This window comes from Typopeltis vanoorti, chromosome 8 (assembly GCF_054136105.1).
Source record: "Typopeltis vanoorti isolate ZY-2024b chromosome 8, IOZ_Tvanoo_1.0, whole genome shotgun sequence".
Lineage (NCBI taxonomy): Eukaryota > Metazoa > Arthropoda > Arachnida > Uropygi > Thelyphonidae > Typopeltis > Typopeltis vanoorti.
The window spans coordinates 70,334,543-70,359,048 of record NC_143556.1 but is presented as its reverse complement, the minus strand read 5'-3'; the positions used below and the strand labels follow the sequence as shown (position 1 = coordinate 70,359,048).

At 35.2% G+C, this 24,506-nt stretch overlaps 1 protein-coding gene and 1 non-coding gene across 2 annotated transcripts in view; one reads left to right on the top strand and one right to left on the bottom strand.

Moving 5' to 3' along the window:
• LOC150104082 (transient receptor potential cation channel subfamily M member-like 2) overlaps window positions 1-24,506 on the bottom strand; it is a 580,140-nt gene that overhangs the window by 102,035 nt on the left and 453,599 nt on the right. Inside the window, exon 21 of the mRNA XM_090396744.1 lies at window positions 20,938-21,127. Coding sequence (XP_090252870.1) covers window positions 20,938-21,127 — 190 coding nt within the window. The remainder of the gene's footprint in view (window positions 1-20,937; window positions 21,128-24,506) is intronic.
• Window positions 21,328-21,403, top strand: TRNAI-AAU (transfer RNA isoleucine (anticodon AAU)). Its single transcript has one exon. It is a non-coding gene; the product is annotated as a tRNA-Ile (tRNA).

Sequence of the window (24,506 nt, the reverse complement as noted above, 5' to 3'; positions counted from 1 at the left end):
AAAACCCCTCAGTAATTTGAATGTCTCAATCATATCACCCCTTTTCCACCTATCTACCAATTTCTGTAATCCACAGATCTTCAACCTGTTCTTGTAAGGTTCATTCCATACACCAGCTACCATCATGGTCACTCACCTCTGGATCCTCTCTACCTCCTCCCCATCAAGAAGAAACTCTAGTGCCCAGATTTGGGTACAGTAGTCAAGATGATGTCTTATCAATGCTCGATAAAGAGGAACAGTAACCTGCTTGTCAAAGTATTCTTCAGTAATCAGGTGATCTGATTTAGCCACTTTTGCTATGTGTCCCCCTAAACTTCAACTCCCTATCCACCAACACTCCCAAATCTCGGGCTTCATCAATTTCCTAGAGTACAGTTCCACCAATCTGGTATACTGCTGCTAATCTTTTCATCCCAGTTTAATGTGGCAAACCTTACACTTTGCCACATTAAACTGACATCCATTCTCCTTAGTCCAGTCTTCCAATCTGTCCAAATCATCCTGCAAAATTTTGACATCATAACTTTGCATCATCGGGCAAATAAATGAACAGTTCCTCTCAGATCTTTTCCTATATCATTAATGAACAAATTAAATAGCAGTGGTCCAGCTGTGCCATTCTATTAGTTACAGGCCTTTTTTTGGACTCTATTCCTGAATAAACTACTCTCTGATATCTCTCCATCAACCACCCTCCTATCCATCTCACCAACCCCATATCCATCCCCATGTGCTGCAGTTTACTGATTAGAAGTACATGTGGTATCCTGTCAAAGGCCTCAGCAATGTCCAGCAGTATCACTTCATACAAAAGATCTTGCCAGTGTCAGTCCTGTAACTACCTCTCGACAGTTTAAATGTCTCAATCATATTACTCTTCATCTTCTATCTATTGAAATGCAGTTTGAAGGCAATCCTCATAACTAACATTGTAGAGTCTCCTGATATTATTTTTGTTATCCATCTCTGTACCCTCTTTAAAGTTAATTTATCCCTTCAAATCCCAGTGTCCATGTAAGAATTCAGTATTACACAATAAAATTAAAATGGTTTAGCCAGTATTCTTCCACATGAAAGAAACAGATGGAATAATTTAATTTATTGACTACTCTATTAGTTTCATGAAAATTTTTGCATTTCACATTATCAGGAGAAATAAAAAATATTTCTAATGTATCCTCTCTCCAGAAGCCTATGCAACATTACACAATAAAAATTTTGCTACAACTAAACTCTCACAAATGTAAAAATGTAAAAGAAATAAGAATAAATGTCATCTCTGATTCATAGCATGTGTTGTCATGCAAATTATTGATATAGTTGTAGTGTTGCACATCTGCAATTGTGTAACTGAAGAACAACAGTAACAACAGTCATAATGACAACAGATGAGCCTCAGTCTTCTGAAAAAAGAGAAAATGTAAGGAATTTGTTGAAATGAAGGAAGATTACTTCCTTAATGGTATCTCCACCTTGAAGCAGTAAGGAGGCTTGCATGCACTAATGACCTCAAGAGCTATTCCAGCAGTAGATAAGATAATAGGATGGCCTCCCTAACTGGACAGGTCAAGAGGTAGGTGCCAGACTAAGAGAGATACCCTGGTCCTCCATGTATGGGGTTTTATGTAAGGCTAGTTACCTTACTAAATAAAAAAATCTCTATAACTCAGACGCTTCAACTAGAAAATTCATTGAACAGAAACAATGGATTATGACCAGGAAAGGATAAAGGTAAAAGATTGGGAATCTCAGACATTTTAAAAGTAGCCAAGTAAGAAGTATAATGACAAAGAAATTAGAATCAGCAAAATAATAAAAACTAAAAATATTAATATAGCCATGATAATAGAAACAAAAGAGAAACTAAAGGGAGCAATAGATATAGATAGTTTTACTGTGTTATATAGTGGAGTGGGCCACCATATCAGGGCTTCTAATGGAATGACCATTTTAATCAATAATAAAGGGAAAATAGAATATGAGTGTACAATTTTGTAAACAATTCAATTATAACAGTTAAATTAAAAACAAATAGAAGCTACTTACATAATCATAAGAGTATATGTCCCTGAAGAAGGTAGAAAAGAGGACTCTGAACAACTTTATGAGGAACTATACAAAAGCAGTTAAATAAATGTAATAAAAATGACCATATTAATAGCAGGAGATCGTAATGCTTATGATCTTAATACCCATGGCGGGATTTGAGCTTGCAGCCTTTTGGCTAGAGAGCAGATATGCTAACTACTCGGCCAACCAGTTGGTGAGAGCTGCAGCTGATTTGAGGAAAAGCTTCTCAAAGCTGCAGCTCTCAACAACTATAATGTAAAGTCTTGAAGTTTGGGATACATCGATGGTAGGCTCCATACTCTGTTGGAGAAACTGTACTAGAGGAAGTGGGCGAGGCAAGGGATCTGAGGGTGCTGACTGATAGAAACCTGAAATTCAGAGAACAAATTCAAAAGATGGTGAAGGTAACCCAGAGGATTGCTGCAGTGCTGAGAAGGATGCTAACCTGCAGAGATAAAATAGTCATTTCATTGTATAAAGCCCTGATCAGACCACACCTGGACTACTGTGCTCAAATTTGGTCCCCAGGATTTGAAGGGAATAAATTAACTGTGGAAAAAGTGCATAGGCAGATAACAAAAATGGTATCAGGACTGTACAATGTTAGTTATGAGGATAGACTGAGGAATGTGGACTGCAAAATTTCGCAGATAGAAGAAGGAGAGATGATATCATTGAGACATTTAAACTGTTGAGAGGTAGTTACAGGGTTGACACTGGGGAGTTCTTTCATTTGGTGGAACAAGGGGAAGGAGCAAGGACAAGGGACTATCCACCTGGAAGTTGCAAAAGGAAGTAATGAGCAAGATGGTGATTGGTGACAGCATGAATAATCAATGGATTCAAGGAGTATAATAAATTTAGTTTAATTTATAAACTTTCAATTCGGATTCAAGGAGTGGTACGACAGTCTTTGTGTTTTCTAGGATGGGCCTTTTGTGATGGGTCTTATGATTCCATGAAGGCCTGAAATCATTCAATCATAAAATCATTCCTTCAAAAACATACAAAGGTAAAAGAAGAAATAAACAAAAACAAAAGAAATATATCTAAAACAATAGTATAAAAAACTCAGTAAGATTCTTGGAACAGATTTATTAATAAAACAGAAGAAGATATACATGGAGCACAGGACAAGACATAGGCTACAAAATATTAAAGAAATGAAACAGTGAAGAAAGAGATACAACACAAATCAACATAATACAAGAGAAACAATGGATAGAACATTATGAGAATTTATGGTGTGACACAAATTTATTAACAGAAAATAATGATGAAGAAATCAGTACTGATACAGAACTAAAATCTTCAATAATCAAAAAATAGAAAATAAACTGGATTAGATGGCATAAATACAGAGCTTTGGAAATATGGTGGCAAATATTTACATCAAAGATTCTTAAAATTAATAAATAACTGTTGGAATAGTGGCAAAAGTTAAGGTGATATCTATATTTAAGAAAGGAGATAGAAATGATTGTGGAAATTATAGAGGCATAAGTTTATTAAATAAACTTATTCCTCTATAATTTACAGTAAAATTTTTCAAAATTTACTATAAAATTCTGAATAAAAGACTTAGAAATATTGCAAACAATCTACTATCAGAAGAACAAAATGGTTTCAGACCTGGAAGATTGTGTATAGACCTTTATGTTTTAGAACAAATTATTAAAAAAGTGATCAGAATTTAATTTAGAGACTCATCTGGCCTTTACAGATTATAAGAAAGCTTTTGATAAAATATGCAGAGAAAAATTATGGAGTATAATGAAAAAAAAAACAAGGATATTCATTACATTTTGTACAAGCTATACAAAGTTTATATAAAGATATAAAAATACAGTTAGGTAAAAAAATTAACAGAAGAGATTGAAATTAATCAAGGTATTAGATTAGACAGGGATGTAGCTAATCTCCAACTGTATTCAATATATATATATATATATATCGATCAGATTATTAAAATATGGAAAAGAATAATATGTATCCAGTTAACTAGAACACTGTTATCAATAGAAATCTGCATGCAGATGATCAGATTATATTAGAAGATGAAAATAATCTTCAAAACTGAATTTAGTTTAATCCTTTATCCAAGTGTGAGCAAACAAACTTTGCGCCTGAAAATATCTTCAGGACTGGGGGTAAGATAGTACAACACTGGGCAACTCGTAGCAAAGGTGGACCAAGCTAACATCACTCCTATTTCAGTATCTCCCATAATGCAAAACACATCTCCTTGCAGATATGTATAATGTTATGCATTAAGGGAAGGGCCACTACCCAGACTAGTTTCAACCTTTATTGAGGTCTCTTCAATGGGAGCCAGGCCCAGAAGTGGAGATACCAGGCAGAAGCAATGGCGAGGTCATCTTTACCTATAGGAGTTGCCAAAAGGTGTGCCACCTTTTTATTAAATTACTCTGGATTTAGAGAAAGATGTTGAAAGTTTATTTTTCACTTGGTTAGACTATTATAAATTTAGTTTAATCCTTTATCCAAGTGTGAGCAAACAAAGTTTGCACCTGAAAATATCTTCAGGACTGGGGTAAGAACCAAGTGAAAAATAAACTTTCAAAATCTTCGAAACTGAGTTTATGAATTAAACAAAACAAGGCAACAATATAATTTAAAAAATTCACAAAAGAAAACAAGTCATGGCATTTAAAGCTTGAGATCATGTTAGATCAAGAACAGGTGACACAGTTTAATTATTTAGGCTGCATAATAAATATCTAAAAGATTAAGTATAATTTCTGGGAAATTCCCATGCTACTTCTCTAAAACACTATTAATATAATTAATGGCTATTTTAGCCTGTTTTTGTTTAGGAGTGTCCCTTATATTTAATACATTGGCTAACATAACTCAAAAGGGGTATATATATATTTTAGGGCATTATGGGCGAGTGTAGAAGGCAATTATGGCAGAATAAAAAATGTGGAAAAATTATGTACATACCTTGATTTTGGTTTAAAGATGCCTTCTAAAACCAAGCTCTTGTTGAAAGGGGGGAGGGAAGAGAAGGAAAGAACATGGGGATGTACCTGAGACACGGAAATAAGTTTGGGAACCCGGGTTACTATTAATAATATATATATATATTTACTATTAATAATATATATATATATATATTTACTATTAATAATATATATATATATATATTTATATATATATTATTAATAGTAACCCAAGTTCCCAAACTTATTACCCGTGTCTCAGGTACATCCCCATGTTCTTTCCCTCTCTTCCCCCCCCCCTTTCAACAAGAGCTTGGTTTTAGAAGGCATCTTTAAACCAAAATCAAGGTATGTCATAATTTTTCCACACTTTTTATTCTGCCATAATTGCCTTCTACACTCGCCCATAATGCCCTAAAATATATATATACACCCCTTTTGAGTTATGTTAGCCAATGTATTAAATATAAGGGACACTCCTAAACAAAAACAGGCTAAAATAGCCGTTAATTATATTAATATCTAAAAGATAAAGATATAGATGAAAAAAATAAGAAAATTTCATAAAATCTGTGCAACAATAAAAAGACATAGAATAAAAGAAATAAGATGGTTCAAAAATACGGACTGTTAAAAAGAAAGATGAAAGTAAAATATAAGCTGCAGATTTGAGATTTTTAAGAGTAGCTAAAGGACGCACAAAATTGGACCATATAATAAATCAAGACATCAGAAGAGAGCTAGATATTTCCAACTTAAACAAAAAGATCAAGGAATATAAAGAGAAATGAAAAGATATTGGCTACCAAAAGAAGTGGATAAATATAGACCAAAAGGAAGGGGGTGGGAGAGAAGAGAGGAAGACCAGCTGCAAGATGGGAAGACCTGTAAAGTTGGAACAGACAAATGTCTAATCCTTGAGAAGAAGAATAAAAAAAAAAGGAAGATTAGACTTGTCAATTAATAAGAAAGTAGAGGTCTCTGGGATTGACCATAGGGAGAAAGTGATTCACTGTCATAAAGTAACTTGTTGGTAGACCTGAGGATAACAAAAAGTCAGTTATAATTCTAAAGGATGATAAATAATCATCAGAACAGACATCAGTTGAGATTGAAATGTTATGGTGAATAGCCTTAAGTTACAATAACAAAGTAATGTCCTTGAATAGGAAAGAAGCTTATCTGAAATTACAGAATACTAAGAAACTGTTTATGCGTGACTGGAAATTCTTACTAAGGAAGTATACTTCCTCCCTCTAACACCAATTATAGTTCAGTGAAGATCTCTCAATGAGCTTGTGTGTGTGTTAATTTACATTGTTCAGATGGAAGAGTTGTGAACTAAAATCTAAGTAAGAAGTTTAGGCTGAGAAGTAATCTTTTAACTATTGTCTGAAATTAAAAGTTGCCAAATGAATGCTGCTTAAAGTTAAATGATCAACTTCATAAATCTGATGTTCTTTATAAGGGCAAAGTTAATTAAGTAAATTAATATATTCAATAAATCTTTTGTACAATGAATGAATTAGGGTTGTTAAGTTTATATTATACTGTTACTGTTAACTTAGCCAGAGTCGTTCTTGAAGTCTAAAAAATCCCCTTACTATTTCTTATTTACCTAAGAAATATCTTATTATCACATAATCTACTGATGAATTTGTATCCTTACTATGCTCACAATGAATTTGTGACCACCCAGTCTTACCAGACCAGATCTGAGCACAATAATCTAGATGAGGTTGGATCAGGGATTTATACAATGAAATTGCCATTCTTTTATCTCTGTTGATCAATAACCTTCGCAGCATTGTGGCAGATACACAGGGCTATTATTATTATTATCCTAAGACCACATGGAGTCAAAGACTCATCTAGGAAATCCCTTTGTCATACACAGTTTATCATATCACGCCGTAATCTCCACAGACACCAAATTCACAGACAATGAGAATTTGGTGTCCAATCATTTGCATATATCATATTGAAAAGAATAACATGTAAGAAACTTTTAAAGCGAATAAAAGTTGAGCAGCTCTCAGATGTGCAATGCAGACTAAAATACACAAAGATTATTGAAGAAAAAATGAAAGCGTTTGTGAACAGCAACCAAACCTTGGAGATTCAGTGGCAAGCCTTGATTCAGCTCTCTGGCTGATTGATTCAGCCAGAGAGCTGAATCAATAACCTGAAATAATAACCTCACCACATGCCTCTCTGGCTGATTGATTCAGCCAGAGAGGCATGTGATGAGGTTATCTGCAAGGTTAGAAAAATCAGAACTACATGGTGGACACAGGAAGTTAAAGGGGCAGTGAAGGAAAAGAAGAAAGCATATCAAAAGTTCCTGGCAAATAAGTCAGCTTGTGCTCTTAGAGAATACAGAGACAAATGTAAGAAAGCTAAACACTGTGTACAACTAGCCTAAACAAACGTCACGGGAGGACTTTGGTAAGAATATAGAAAATAAATAACAAGAAGGTGGCAAAATATTCTGGAGATTGTTGAAGCTTAGAAATAAAGGAAAGAGTGCTGTAAAAGGAGTTAGAGATGATAAAGGTGACATGAAAACGGGAGAAAAAGATATCCTTGAGGTATGGAGTAATTACTTTGAAAAACTGCTAAATGAAACAAGCAGTGATGACAGCACAGTGGTAAAAAACACTGACCAGGCATGCAATCAGGAATACATATCCATACTTGAAGTAGAAAAAGCCATCAAAGGCCTGAAATATGGAAAGGCAGCAGGAGTAGATGATATTCGACCGATATCGAAATGCTGAAGTATGGTGGTATAAAAGTTTTACAGTGGCTGCACTGCATAGTTCAGAAGGCCTGGACAGAGGGACAAATTCCCAATGATTGGAGTAGAGCTCTCATAGTACCCATATATAAAAAGGGAAATAAAACTGAATGTGAGAATTACAGCGGTATTTCCCTACTAAGTGTTCCTGGCAAGATCTATGCAAGTATACCTGAAAAACGACTGAGAAGAATTGTGGAAGAAAAGCTGGGTGAAGAACAAGCTGGATTCAGGCAAAACAGAGGCTGTCAGGATCAGATTTTCACTTTATGACAAATAGTCGAGAAAGCATGGGAATATAACAAAGATCTGTATTTAAGTTTTGTCGATTTGGAAAAAGCATATGACAAGGTGCCAAGAGAGAAGCTATTCAATACACTACAGTTATTTGGTGTCAATGTGGCATTATATCAAGCAATACTTAGTCTTTATTTGAGTTGTAAGTCAGCAGTTAGAATTGAAGGAAGTACAGGAAGATGGTTTAATGTTAAATCTGGTGTAAGACAAGGATGTATGTTATCCCCTCTGTTATTCATTATGTATATGGATCACATTATGAAGGAAAATGGTATTAAACATGATATCAAAATTGGAGATGTTAATGTCAGCTCTTTGCTTTATGTAAATCCTCTACAAGTCTGCAAGATTCCCTGAGTAAATTGAATAACTGTTGTAATAGATATGGAATGAAGGTCAGCAATAAAAAGACAAAGACAATGAACATAGGCAGAATCGTTGAAAATGTCAACTGCGTTATGAACGGAGAACCTGTGAAACAAGTAAAACATTTCAGCTTCTTAGGTACGATTTTTAGTGAAGATGGTAAATTGAATTTGGAAATAGACAACCGAATCAACAAAGCTGGTATGGTAGGAAGTCAATTGAATAAATTCATATGGAATAAGAGAGAAATTAGTCAGAACACTAAATTAGCTGTATACAAGACAGTGTTTCAAACCTGTTTTAACTTATGGATCTGAGAGCTGGGTCAGAAGTAAAACACTTGACCAAAGACTAGAGACCGCAGATATGAGAGGCCTGAGAAAGATTAGAGGCGTGAACAGATGGCATCGATGGCAATATCATATTAAAAATGAGGATATTAGGAAAGAACTTGACATTGTCGGTATCCAGGAATGCATTAGCAGAGCTAATCTCAGGTGGTATGGTCACCTAAACAGAATGGGTGAGGAAAGATTAGCAAAACAAGTGTTCTCTACTAGGTTGGCAGGAAAACGACCCATAGGAAGACCAAGATATAGGTGGATTGATATGGTACAAAGTGCCTTAGATGATAGAAATATAAGATCTGATAATGTTGGAGTCTTGACAAGTAACAGACTGATTTGGAGGAAGTTAGTAATGATGTAAATCTTTCATGTAGTACTATCATATCCTGCACAACCCTTGAGGGTAATGTCAGGAATTTGATGATGAAGATGATGATCATTTGCAATGCTCATTCAAAAAACCTGCTTCTCACTCACTCCCTTGCTCACACCCTCCTTACACAGTTTCCAGAAATGACCTCTTGTTCTCTCCCGATCTTCTACCATTTTATGAAAAACCTCTTCAATGTTAATCCTATAACAATCCCTTACTTGTACATATCTATCTATCATATTACTCCTATTCCTCCTATCCACTAGACTTTGTAAATTGTATCTTCTCAACTTTTCTTCATATTCAAAATTCTAGAGATCAGAACTACCTTAGTCAATAGCTTCTGGGCTCTTTTCAACATCTCTTCATCCTTTTGTGACTTCCACATGTGGCCTAATCAAGGCATTATACAATTGAACCAGAATCTCATTCCTTCTACAAGTCAAGATCCTCTGCATCATTGCCAGAATTCATTGTGTTGCTCTTAATTTTGGCAGTGTATTCTCTAAAGTTTAGAGAATACACTGCCAAAATTGAGAGTGTATTGGCAGTGTATTTTCTAAAGTTTAGATCCTTATCCTCCATCACCACAACATCTCTTATTTCCTCCACCTCGAACAATATATTCCCAACCAAGAGTAAATTCTACATCCCATCTTTGTTTACCAAATTTTAAAAACTTATATTTTGCAACACTGAACTGGCATTCCCACTCCCATGCTCATTTACTCAGTCTATTTAATTCTTCTTGTAAGGCCACAGCATCTGCTCTAATCCTCATAGTTCATGACAGTTTTGCATAATCTGTCATGAACTTGCATAATCTGTCAAGAGTTATTTTATTTGGTGGAATCCCCCCATTCCACCAAATAAAATAACTCTCCAGTGTCAACCCTGTAACTACCTCATAACTGTTTAAAAGTCTCAATCATATCACCCCTCCTATCTACCAAACTCTGCAGTCCACATTCCCTCAGCCAATCTTCATAACTAACATTATACAGTCGTGATACCATCTTTGTTATCCACCTCTGCACTCTTTCCACAGTTAATTTATCCCCTTCAAATCCTGGGAATCAAATTTAAGGACAATAATCCAAGTGTGATCTGATCAGGGCTTTATACAATGGAATGACAACTCTTTTAACTCTGCAGGTCAGCATCCTTCTCAGCATTGCAGCCATTCTCTGGGTTACCTTCACCACCTTTGCAATATGTTCCCTGAATTTCAGGTTTCTATCACCTCAGATCCCTTGCTTCCCCCCACTTCCTTTGGTACAGTTCCTCCAACAGAGCATGTAGCTTCTCATCGATGTATCCCAAACTTCAAGACTTTACATTTTGCTACATTAAACTGACAACCCATTCCAGCTTCACACCATCTGCAAACAACTGAATACCCCCCCCCCCCACACACACACACCTGCAATCAGTGTCATTGATATAAAGGTTAAACAATACAGGTCCAGTACTAAGCCCTGTGGGACCCCACTTGTAACCTGCTTCCCCATACACACCTCTGATACTTATCATAGCCAATCCCAAATCCAGTTCACTAATCTGACATCGAAACCCATGTGCTGCAATTTAAATATCAGCTTATCATGCCAAAAAAAAAAAAAAAGGCAGATAGGCCTTTCCCTCATCAACTGCTCTTGTCACTTTATTATGAAAGGCAATTATATTACTAAAACAAGAGCACGCCTTAACAAATCCATGTTGACTTTCACAGATAACATTACCCTCATCTGCCCGACGCTGTAAATGACCACTCACTAATTTCCCTTTATTAATTAATTAAATTACTGTTTGTAAAAAAACCAAAAAAAACATGGTAGATATGCCTTTCCCTCATCAACTGCTCTTTACTTTTTTATAAAAGGTCATCAGATCACTTAAACAGGATGCCCTTAACAAATCCATACTGACCCTCACAGATAACATTGTCTTCATCTGCCCAATGTTGTACATGATCTCACATTAATTTCTCCAAAATCTTAACAACCACAGAAAAAGTATAAACTGATCAATAATTTGACAGCTACATTCTACTATTCACCCTTATGCAATGCCACTATCTTATTCTCCTTGGACACTTTTCCTGTAGTCAGACTTTCACTGAAAAGTCAGCTCAATGGAGCTGTCAGTTCCACTATATCATTTGCACTGGCCACTAACTTCCATTTTCATCTAATAATATCATTCTTCCACAATCATTTCTCTTCCTACTTGCCACATAAAAGAATTCCTTTAGAAATTTTCCTTGGATCTCAGAGTTAATCTCTTCTCATATTCTTTTGTTTTCCTTACTATGCTAGTCACTTTCCTGGTTTGAGTATTATATTCCTTGAGCTATTCACTTGAGCTATACAAGTGAAAAATTGCAGCTAATAAATATTTCTTCACTAGTTCCAATGCATTTGTGATATCTTTCCCTTCCAATTCTTCTATCGCCATGGAATTGCCTCAAGATGATTTCTTTGATTATTATAAACACCTGCCTTATACATAAATTCGTTCTGTGATACTTATGTCTGTATTCATTCCCTAAGTCAAGACTACATGGTTGCTGTCTCAAACCAGAGACAAGGATGACATCTCAGTTAGAATTGGATCCTCTGATGCTAGGACCAAATTCCGAACCCTTGATCCTTGTGTTCCTTCTATTACATTCTGAATAAGTAATACATAGACATGGTTGAAAATATTAATTAAGATGGACTAATTAACTGTGTCTACATGTTACGTATCTAGAATGCATAACACACACAGTTATCTATTAATCAACCCTCTACTACATGTTGCCTAAGACATTTGTTCCTCAAGAATTTGAAAAATTTCATATTCTATTCTCTTACTACCATATGATGTTCCTCTCCCCAATTTTTTTATTATTATTATTATTCAGGCCTGCATGGAGTCAAAAGATTCATCGTGGGAGGTCCTTCCTAAGAACATAAAGTCTGTCAAGACTCATCGAGGGGAGGTCCCCTCTAAGAAACACAAAGTCTATCATACCACTCCTTAAACTCATTGACCGTTCTCGCTCTCACCACTCCATCAGGCAATGCATTCCACGGTTCAACCACCCTCCATGCAAAGAAACCACTCCTCACCCTCTTGCTCACAGTTTCCTTTCGTAACTTCCAGGGATGGCCTCTTGTCATCACTCCTTCCTGCTGTTCAACCAAGAGAAAGAGCTCCCCAGTGTCAACCCTGTAACCACCACCTCTCAACAGTTTAAAAGTCTCAATCATATCACCTCTCCTTCTTCTATCCACCAAACTCTGCAGGTCACATTCCCTCAGCCGATCCTCATAACCAAAATTGTACAGTCCTGAAACCATCTTTGTCATCCGTCTTTGTACCCTTTCCACAGTTAATTTATTCCCTTCCAATCCTGGGGACCAAAACACCTCCCTCCCTCCCTCAATGAGGGAGGGCACCCACTCCATAACTCTCTATCTCCATCACTCAACTACAGAGAGAAGACAAAAACTGGTAACATTAAAATTCTGAAGGCTCAGGCCTTGCTTCTCATGCCATCACCGCTAGACACAGAATTCACTGGAACTGTCCCAAGATGCTAGGTTCAATTTTGATCAGCTATTTTTTGAATTGTGTGAAGCCCTACACCACCATCCTAATCATAATCAGACAGACTGTATGCCTATTTTTAAGTTTTAGGAAGTGATTGCTATTAATTGTTCATAGTAATTATTTATTTATTATTTTTAAATTAATTAATTACACATCTATTCCCACATCTTTGAACTCTTATAGTGTTTCTTCCTGCTGCGACCGAGACACGTGATATTATATGCATGCTGTATGACTCAATCTTGTATTTAGAATTTTAATGTTGTTACCAATTTTTCTGTCTTCTCCCTGAAAGAAGCACATGATATATTGATCGAAATAATATATTTCGATCAATTTATCATTACTCCTATAAGGAATAATAAATTATGTTTAGTTTTCTCTCGCAAGTGGGAAGCCATTATTCAAAAAATATAATAAAGAGTGAAGAGCAGGAGATGTTTAGGTAGTTTTGCAAGTGCAAAAGAAGTGATCATTATAGGAGATTTTAACTACAGCAGTGTAAATGTCCAGAAATGTCTAAATTCTGGAAAATTGCCAGCTTGGTTAGCCAAGTGGTTAACTTATCTGCTCTCCAGCCAAAGGTTCCGGGGTTCAAATCCTGCTGTGGGCATGGATGTTTGTGATTGTCTGTGAAAATACTAGTGGTGGTAGTGGGCAGAAGATGGCGGTGGTGTAGGTAAGGTTTTACTAAAGTGTTTTACTCCAGCCAAAAGATATCAAAACATATAACATGTCTAATTGCACATGTCTCTATTGAACAACTAATAACCTATTCTTCACTCTCTATGTTCCCTGGCCTATTGCAACACCCCATTAAATATCCAGTCCTGCCCACCTCCACCATATGCTCTCAAAACCATTAGTAACATTTTCCTCCAAACCTTTTGCTCGGAGAGAAAGCAACTGATCAATTATCATAAGTAATACTTCATCACCCCCATTAACCTTTTTTTTTATCATACTAAAATATGCTATATCCTTCTGCTTCTATTCCTGTCAAGATATTCTTTTCTATCAACCAAGTTTCCCTGCCAATAATCTTTGGACAGGATGAGACTATTAATGCCACAAATTCATTCCTGATATTGAAATCAGAAATAATTCAACTGATATCTTTATTTTATGAAGATGGTGTTGTTAAGTTCTTAAATAAATGTAGCAGAGGTATTCAGAACTCCAAATTGAATAACTGCTGTAACAAGTTTGGCATAAAAATAAAAAACATCTTTTTTTCAGCAATAAGACAAAAAAAAAAACCTATGAAAAAAAAAACTAATCATCTTTTACCACCATAATCCTGAATGACAGGATTATGGTGGTAAAATTGAAGGCTGAACTGGAGGACATAACAATAATGCAAGTATATATGCCAACAAGTGACCATTCAGATGAGGAAATAGAGGAAATGTATGAACAATTACAAGAACTAATTAAAGAAGAACAAAGAAAAGACTATATGATTATGATGGGAGATTGGAATAGTGTTGTAGGAGAAGAAGAGGATGGAAGTGTAGTAGGAAGATACGGACTAGGTAATAGAAATGAGAGAGGGGAAAGGTTAGTGGAATTTTGTAAAGAAAATAAGCTAATAATTACGAATGCTTGGTTTAAAAAATCTAAGAGAAGACTATACACATGGAAAAAACCAGGAGATACGGAAAGGTATCAAATTGATTACATTATAGTAAAGCAAAGATACAAGAATAGTGTAAAAAATGCATGCACATATCCTGGAGCTGATATTTACTCTGACCAACCTACTATTCATAGAAATAAATGTGAAACTAATGAAAATAAAAGAAGCTATGAAAAGGAAAAAATGGAACTTAGAGAAATTAAAAAATACCAAAGAATTTGGAAATAGATTGGAGAAAGAATTAGAGGAAACAAGTTTTGTCAAAACTGAAGATCCAGAAAAGAAATGGGAACAAGTTAAAGAGAAAATAAAGAAGATTGCAGAAGAAGAAGAAATTGGATACGTAAGAGCTAAAAGAATAAAAAAAATCTTGGATAACTAATGAGATGATTTCTCTAATGGAAGAAAGAAGCAAATGGAAAAATAAAGATACCCCAGAAGGGAAAATACAATATAGAACCCTGAATGACAAATTGAGAAGGGAAGCAGAAAGAAGTAGAGAAGATTGGCTTAAAAAACAATGTGAAGAAATGGAAAATTACGAGAGAGTGGGAAGGTATGATCTTTTATATGAAAAAGCAAGAAGCATGAATCACAAGAGAAATGGAATTCGAGCTAGAGGCATAGAAAATAAGAATGGAAAAATCATAAGTGAAGAAGATAAAATCTTAATGAGATGGAAGGAATACATTGAAGATCTATATGCCAAGGAAAATAGACCAAATGAGTTGCCATTAGAAGATATAAAGAAGGTAAATGAAGATGATCTAGGCCCAGAGATTTTGAAGACAGAAGTAGAAATGGCCATTAAGGAACTAAAATGTGGAAAGGAAGAAGGAACAGATGAAATACCTGCAGAATTCCTGAAACAACTTCAGAAGAAAGGAACAGAAGAAATAACCAAAATAATAAATTTAAATTATAACAAAGGAGAACTACCAAAAGATTTTATGACCTTAATATTTATACCTATACCAAAGAAAAGTAATGCAGTGAGCTGCAAAGATTTTAGAACAATAAGTATCATTTCCCATACTTCAAAAATACTTATGAGAATCTTAACACAAAGAATTGCATCTACAGTGGAAGAATTTCTTGGAGAAGATCAGTTTGGTTTCAGGAAAGGTAGGGGAACAAGAGATGCAATTCGACTTGCAATTTGAATAAATGCAATTTATTCAATGTGAATAAAGAAGTTAATATCTGTTATATAGATTTTGAAAAAGCTTTTGACTTTGTAAAATGGGATACGATGGTGGAACTATGGAAAAGATTGGTATAGATTGGAAAGACAGAAGGCTAATTATTTTACTATATATGGGACAAACTGCCATGGTGAGAGACATATATGGTACAACAGAACCAGGTATCATTGGATGAGGAGTAAGACAAGGCTGTTCTCTGTCACCAATTTTGTTTAACATGTATTCTGAAGCAATGTTAAAAGAAGCAATGGAGAATTCGGAAGAAGAAATAAAGATTGGAGGTAGCCAGATATTTGCAATAAGATACGCAGATGACAAGGCATTACTATCAAATACTGAAACAGGACTACAACATCTGTTGAACAGATTACTGGAATCCTGTATCAATTATGGAATGAAAATTAACACCAGAAAAACAAATGTAATGAAAATAGCAAGGAAAGAGACAAATATGGATATCAGAATAAATGGGGAAAAATTGAATCAAGTAAAAACATTTAAATATCTAGGAAGAGTTATTAGCAGTGATGGAAGATGTAAAAGTGACATAAAAGCAAGAATAGCGATGGGAAGAGATGCCTTTAATAGAAAATGGAATTTATTCAGAAGTAAAATGGATAGAAACCTAAAGAAAAGACTAATAAAATGTTATGTGTGGACTGTTGTCCTCTATGCAGCTGAAACTTGGACATTGAAGAAAGAAGAAATTAAGATTTTGGAAAGCTCGGAGATGTGGATTTGGAGAAGGATGGAAAAAATCAAATGGACAGATAAATTAACTAATGAAGAGGTCTTAAAAAGAGTAGAAGAAGAAAGAAAGAAAGAAGTCTGTTAAGGAGGATAAAAAGAGCAAGGGAAACTGGATCAGACATATTCTGAGAGGAAATGGAATCATCAGAGATGCCATCGAAGGAAAAATAGACGGAAAAAGACCCAGAGGAAGAGTAAGGAAAACAATGCTAAATGACATGCTGAATGGAGACAGGTACACAACCTTGAAAGAGAAGGCTCAGAACAGAAGACTAAAAGAAGAACCTGCTCAATTGCAGAATACTCAAGAAGAAGAAGAAGAATATGGAAACAGATGATAGAATAATCTATCACATTCTAGATGACAGAAACTGATATGTTTACAAGCTAACTGAATACATGGATGGCATCAACTGCAGAATTGTAGGCAAAAAAAAGCAGATAGCCAGCAAGTTACTTTCTATGGAAGAAATTTGACTTTGTTAATATTCAAGCTCATGTGAGCAGAGTTAATCTAAAGCGGCATGGTCACAAAATAGAATGGAAGTGAAAAGGTTAGCAAAGCAGGTGTCTGATGGCAGGAAAATAACCAAAATCAATGTGGACTGATGCATTTGATAACTCCTTAGATGAGCAAAATGTTAGATCTGACTACACTAGAGATCTGACACATAAATGATTAATTAAAAGAAGTTATTATTATTATTAACATCTTACCTCCATAGAGTCAGAGACTCATTGTGGGAAGTATACACTATTGCACACAAAGCTCATCCAACAGTGTCTGTAATGTGTCTACATTCACAAGGAGCAGGTTTTTTACATGGAGAATGGAATGCACTTCTCTGTTCACACCCTCCTTATACAGTTTCTAGGGAAGCCCCCATCTCATTGTTCTACCCCCCTCTCCCATTCTACGAAAAATCTTTTCATATCAACCTGATAACAATCCCTGACTAACTTATATGTCTCAATCATATCCCCCCCCCCTCCTATTCACAAGGCTTTGCAATTTGCATTCTCTCAATCTGTCCTTGTACTCCACATTCCAAAGACCACTGACTACCTTTGTGAAACTTCTTCGGACCCTTTCTAGCATATCTTCATCACCATGAAAACCTGGTGACCAAATCTGTGCACAAGTGATGCCAAACCTATAACTTTTAATGACACGCAGTATGGTCTTTAGGTATATTTATTTGTGGATTTGAATCCGATTATGGCATGGATGCTTGGGAATGTCTTCATGTGAATGATGATTTTCAGTGTACAGTGTGAAATAACCACCTTGCTCAATGCAAGCCTGAAGTGGAGTGACCAAGTACCATATATGGTCTCTAAAGCAGGCATTCCAATAATGCACCCATGGTGCCAACATTTCTCTAGGGAGATTAACATTAAAAAAATGTGAAATAAGTAAAAATCACAAAATACATAAAAATGGTTAATCATCATGATCATGCGTATCAAGAATTTAGGCTTAGCATGGCCTGTTCTGGCTTTAGAAGTCATCATTGAATCGTTTAAGAGGATGTCTTGGTTTTCTTTTTCCTAATGGCTTGTACTTGAAGGCTTGTTTTGGTAATTTTTCTGTTTTCATTCTTTGAACGTGTTCCATCCATTTATGTTTATATTTTTTAATTTTTTCTATTACTGGTTCTTGGTTTAATTCTTTCATAAATTCTTCTTTTCTTTTGTGATCAAATCGGGTCAATGTAAAAATGGTTAATGTATTAAATAAGTTTTTATTATTAACAATCGATCACCAAGAGTCAAGAGTCATCACAGAAAGTCAACAAACACAAAAATCATCAAACCATGCATTAAATCTGTTCACAGTTTCTACATTCACCACATTTTCAGGCAATGCATTCCTCATCAACCACTCTCCAGGCAAAGAATCTGCTTTTCATACCTTCCTTATACAGCGTCCATGGAGGCTTCTACCTTTATTTCCCTCTACTCTATGAAAAATCTCTGCATTAATCCAGTAACAACTCCTTCCATGTTTCAATCGTATCCTCTTTTCTATTTACAAAGCTCTGCAAATTGAATTCTTTCACTCCATCTTCATATCTCAGATTCCAAAGACCCAACATTGAAAGTGAATATTCTCTGGATTCTTAAGCTATCCTCATCCCCTTGAAAATTAGATGATCAGATCTGTGCAGATTTATTATTTATTCACATTCTTTTTAAAGAACACTGACAGTAGTTTTATAAAAGAGTTTTCTGTAAATTATATTATTATTATTATAACTTTGCACCTCCACAGAGTTCCAGTGCTCATTGTGGATACCACTTCACCCATTAAATACATGTATTCTGCTTTGAAGGGGTTGTTATTGTTGTGTAAGGGAGTCAAGTTTGACAGAAAAAATTACATTGAGAATGATGTTGATGAATTAGGCTAGCTAACTCACCTTCAGTTGAAAGAGCCCTAATAATGTTTCATATACTGCTGAAAGATTCAAAAACTGGATCTTTTCAAAACAAAGGAGAACATTTTGCCATCCATCTGAGTTTTTTTAGCTTTAATATCTTATTTTCTTTTGTAATATTTTTAGGTATTATTTTTTAAAATTTTGATACTTATGAAGGACATGAACTTCAGAAATTAATAAGAATTATAGATAACATCCTATGGTAGTTTATTGCACTGTTGTTGCTGGCTTAGATAATTGTGTGAACAGTACTGATGATTTCCAAATTAAATTAAATTAAATTATTAGTTTACTTTTCAGTTTAGATATCTGGTAAAATTTTAGAGTACTGTATAATAATTAAGGCTTAGATCGCTTTGTTTGTATCAAATGTGTACAAAGTTACTACTGTAAAGATAAGCTGTTTTTGGTTCCTTAATATTTAGCCTTCATTAATGATCACTTTCAATTGTTTAAAATGATCACTAATGAAGGTGATCATTTTTAAGTTTTTTTTTTTTTTTAAACTATGCATAGGCAAGTAATTTTTATTTTTTATAGTTATTTATATACAGTGATAAGGTGAATATAAGTACATCTTTGGACACATAAAAAGAATGGAAGGGGGGACTTCTCAGAACAGTAATAGAAGATAAAGTTCCTGAAAAAAGAGGCAGGGGGCAGACCGTCAATGAGATGGATGGATGGTGTGTGTGGAGTGACTGATCTTCAGAGTTGAGGCCGCGAGAAAAGCAAACAACAGGACTACATGGCGAGGCCTGGTAGTTACTCCAATGCATCACCGAGCATCGGAGTGACCATATGGCATCTGTAGATGCCTAGTGAACATAGTAGTAGTAGTAGATAAGGAATGTGTGTGTTATAACACACAGACAGAGATTTCACAGCCTGATGTGAGACCACTGCCAATAGGAGGCTTGAAGGGGAAAAAAGTTTGGTTGGCCTCTATAGAAGAGTTTTAATAAATAAATAAATAAACTTCAAAAAATTATTAAAAAATCTTGGCCGTCATAATCTTTTGTGGGTGGGAGGCATATATTAAAAAAAACAATGCAGATGGCAAGCCTTTGTCTGAATTTGATACAAAAAATTTTATAAGATGTAGTGTGTGTGTGTGGAATATATTCATTGGTGAATATAAGTACATCTTAAAAATTATAGAAACAACTACCGTATTAGAGTAAAACTTCAGTTTAATAAAAACCAAAACAATCACTCAACGTTTTGACCTTCACATGAAGGTCATCTTCTGGAGTATACACATATGTACAAAGAAACAAGCTGCACCACAATCTATATGGTATGCTAAAGTTACTGGTCAACCGTTAAAACTATTGGCGCTTGACCCCTGGTGAAAACAAAAAAACCTTACTACATCAAAGCTAGAGTTCTGTTATTATTATCTATTATAATTTAATTTTGTAAAATTTTGTAACCTAATAGATAATAATAACAGGGCTCTAGCTTTGATGTAGTAAGGTTTTTTTCCACCAGAGGTCAGGTCAACAGTTTTAATGTACAAAGAAACAAAGGAAGCAAAGAGTTGACCAGTAACTTTAGCATGTCGTGTAGATTGTAGTGTAACTTGTTTCTTTGTATATATGTGTATACTCCAGATGATAATCTTAATGTGAAGGTCTAAACCTCGAGTGATTATTTTCGTTTATATTAAACTGAAGTTTTACTATAACATGGTAGTTGTTTCCATAATTTTTAAGATGTATTCTGATCACCATGTAAGCATGAAGGAAAGTGAATATAAGTAGTTTATTTAATTAAAAAATTAAATTTTTAAGATTTCAAACTAATTAAAACAATTAGTTTTCAGTATAGGTGTGTGTGTGTGGGGGGGGGGGGAAGCAAAGAGTTAAATAATCTATAAACTGTACTCCAAAGACCAAACAGTCAATAAAATTATTGAAACAAACTATCATGTTTAATACACAAGTATTAATTCTTTCATAATTTTAATAAACTTTTTGCCTTCATTTATAAAGTTCTGCATTGGAATAAATCATTAACATTACACCATGTTAGCCTTTTACATTCTGTAATACTCAGAGTGTAAAAGACCTACCATCTGATTTGTCCTCTTGCATACCTTACAAGTTAAACATCTCCACAACCAGTTGAAAACAATTAACAAATAACTGATGATGCTGAAAGGTGGTGGAAGACGAAGCCTACTGCAAAAATCCAGTACAAGTTGGTAACGTTGAAATTTCCAAATAGCATCTGTTTCTGCCTGAAGTTTATTTGCAGTAGCACTGAAAATATACAGGGAGAAAAATAACATCAGGTTGATTAAAATTCTGATGAGGAAATTAAAATGAACAAGATAAATTTTAGTATTAATATTTATTCATTTTGATTATGTATTAATTAATACATCTATTCAAAACTATAAAGTCTTCATCAAAATGGCCTGTTGCTTTCTAATTTGTATACTTATTTACAATAAAGATGTGGCCCATTAGCTCAGTTGGTTAGAGCGTCATGCTAATAATGTGAAGGTCATGGGTTCAATCCCCCCATACGTGTCAGTTTTTTGAGCTTCTGGAAGAATGACGATACATTGCACCCTTTGATCGGAGAAAGGCCTAAGTTATTCTCATCATGATGAGAGGAATCTTTGTATGGGTTTTTTCAGTTGAAGGTGAGTTAGCTGATTTCATAGAGGTAGGACAATGAGTTCCCAGGGTTTTTCTCCTGGAAACTCAATGAAAAACCACAATGTTTTTCATCCTGCATACAGACAAACTGGCCTTGAGAACACATGCAATGTACAGACAAAAAAATACTAATGGTGGTGGTGGACAGTACATGGCACTGGTGCAGATGATGTGGTGGTGGTAGTGGAGATGGAGAGTTGGAGAGTAGGCATCCTCCCTTGATGAGTCTTTGGACTCCTTGGAGGTGTCATGTAATAATAATAATAATAAAGATGAAGAAAAATATCCTAGAGAGAGAGAGAGAGAGAGAGAGAGAACTGACTATGATTTTTTTTTTCCATCCATTTCAAAAATAATACATAGTCTCAAGTCCATTTCCAATTTGCTAAATCTTTCAGTTATTTATAATCATTACTATTTCCAAAATACATCAGAGTCATCATGGGAGGTACATACTATCACATACAAGGCTCATTCAATGTGTCTATATTCACAACACACTCAGGCAATGCATTTCATTTACTACCACTCTCCATGCAAAGAACCTTTACCTCACTCCTCTACTCACATCCACCTTAAGTTTCCAGGGATGGTCTCTTGTTCTTCCCCCCCCCCCCCCACCTCCAATTCTATGAAAAATTTCTTCCATGTCAACTTGATAATACCCCCCCCCCCCACCCATGATATGCAAATGCCATGTATCAAGTGATTAGCACAATGAGTGCTTGGACAAACAATTGTTATGGAAGATTATGGGGCCATAAATTGGAGGGAGGAAGAGGAGGCATGGCAAGATGGAATTGGAATTTATACAGTTGCTAAGGGATAATTACATGAAACAATATGTCATAGATGGAACAAGGGGTTTGAGAGTGTTGGATCTGATAATAGCACCAGAAGATATAAAGTATCTAATGTATTCAATTCGGGGGGAGGGAGTGATAATGCAGACTTGTTGGAAAGTTGTTAAACGTGGAATTCTCTTTTAAGAAAGAGTTTCTGTTGCACTATAAAGCTGGCAATTATAGCAGAGTTAGGAGTCATCTTGAAGCAGTGCTATGGCTTGAGAATAATTTATTAATAGTACATGGGAAGTGGTCAGAGATTTGAGGGAAGCAGAATCACACTGCATACCCAAGGTCAGGAGAATAAACCAAGTGGGAATTAAGTGGATGAGTCATGAGTGGATAAAGTATGAGCTGTAACAAAGGCAAACACTGTGGAGGGAACATAAAGAAAATGTGATCAGCATACTCATGAGCAGTACAAAGTGCAAGCAAGAAGGGTGGCTAGTTTGGTAAGAAAGACCAAATCAGATTATGAGAGAAAATTAGCTAAGGAGGCAAAAGTAAACCCAAAAGTTTTTTTTTTTTTTTTTTTTTTTTTTTTGTTATGTAGTAAGTGAGAAGAAAAATTACTCTGGCAGGATGACTTTAAAGGATGCTCATGGTAGGAAGGTGATAGACACAAAAGAAATAGCTGAGTTGCTGAGTGGTCATTTTGTAAAGGTGTATCATCCAGATGGAGATTTTGCAGTCGTTGATGTGGCAGACAGAGATGCATATTAAAATTGAAGTAAATAAACAGGACATGTTCAGCATATTGAAAAAGATCAATGTGAACATAGCAGTGGGACTGCTATGTTCACGTTGCATGTCAGTCTATGCACTACATGAATGGCATTGCCTCTGATGATGAAGTTGTTCAAATCTAAGTCTCAGCTTGAATTCTAGGGTGAAAATAGAAAAGTATCTAATGTGTCTGGGCCATGAGACTAAATAGATATGTAGATGAAATGGGTTAAGGTATGTAGATGATGACTTTTCTGTTTGGTCTCATGCCCCAAATACATTAGATACTTTTGTATGTCACCTCAATAGTCTTCACCCTAGAATCCAATTTACAATGAAAAAGGAAACTAATAATAGTCTGGCATTTTAAGATACCTTGTTCACCTGCCTACATAACAGTAACCTGTCCTTTTCAGTATATAGGAAACCTACTCACATATGCAGATACATTCACAAACTTTCTCATCCCCCCTCCTCTCAACAATATGTTGTCATAAAAAACACTAACCCATAGAGCTGATAACTTTTGTTCCAAAGAGACCTTTCTTGCAACAGAACTCAATCATATACATCACAGTTTTTCTATATAATGGCTACAGTTCTCACAATATCAAAAAATAACCAATGCTTCTTCCAATTAAAACCTTTCTTCAGAAAGATTTTAGTAATGCTATCACCATCCCCCCCCATGTCTGAGGCAGATCAGAAAAAATATCCAGAATTCTAAAAAAATACAATCTTTGCACTACTTTCAAGCCCCACTAAAGATAAACTCCCTCCCCTCCCCTCCCCTCTCAGTTCCAGGTGTATATAGAGTTCCTTGTTTCTGCAAGTCGGCCTACTGTGGACAGACAGGAAGATCAGCTACCATTCTGAAAATACAGCTCATAAAATCAATTGGAAAAGACCATCCAAGTAAATTTAGAAGAGAAAGAGTGCTTTCTCTTAGAATCTTCTGCTGCTGCTCTTAAAAATCAGCCTAATTTAAATAAATATGGTTGCATAAAACATCCCAAAATATGGGAAACACTAATACTTTGAGATCCCAGATTGACATTCTAGGTCAATGACAAATGTCCATAGAGGGCACCCCACCTAGTTAAGACTAGTCTTTTGTCCACGTGTTTTGGTTATTTTTGCTGCCTTTGTGTGGGTGTGTTGTTTCATTTTGTATTCCCTGAAGATAGGTCTGTAACTGAGATGAAATATTGGAAGCATTAAATACTATCTTTAATAGTTTCCTAATGCTGTTTCACTCCATTAAACTTTTATCATGACCCAAGTACTAACTCAATAAAAAGTGACTTTAATTTTTGACTATTATAGCTGAAGTATATCCAAAAATAATTTAATAAATTAAATTTGAGTGGAATAAGCTGCCAGAGTCTGTTGTGGGTCCATGA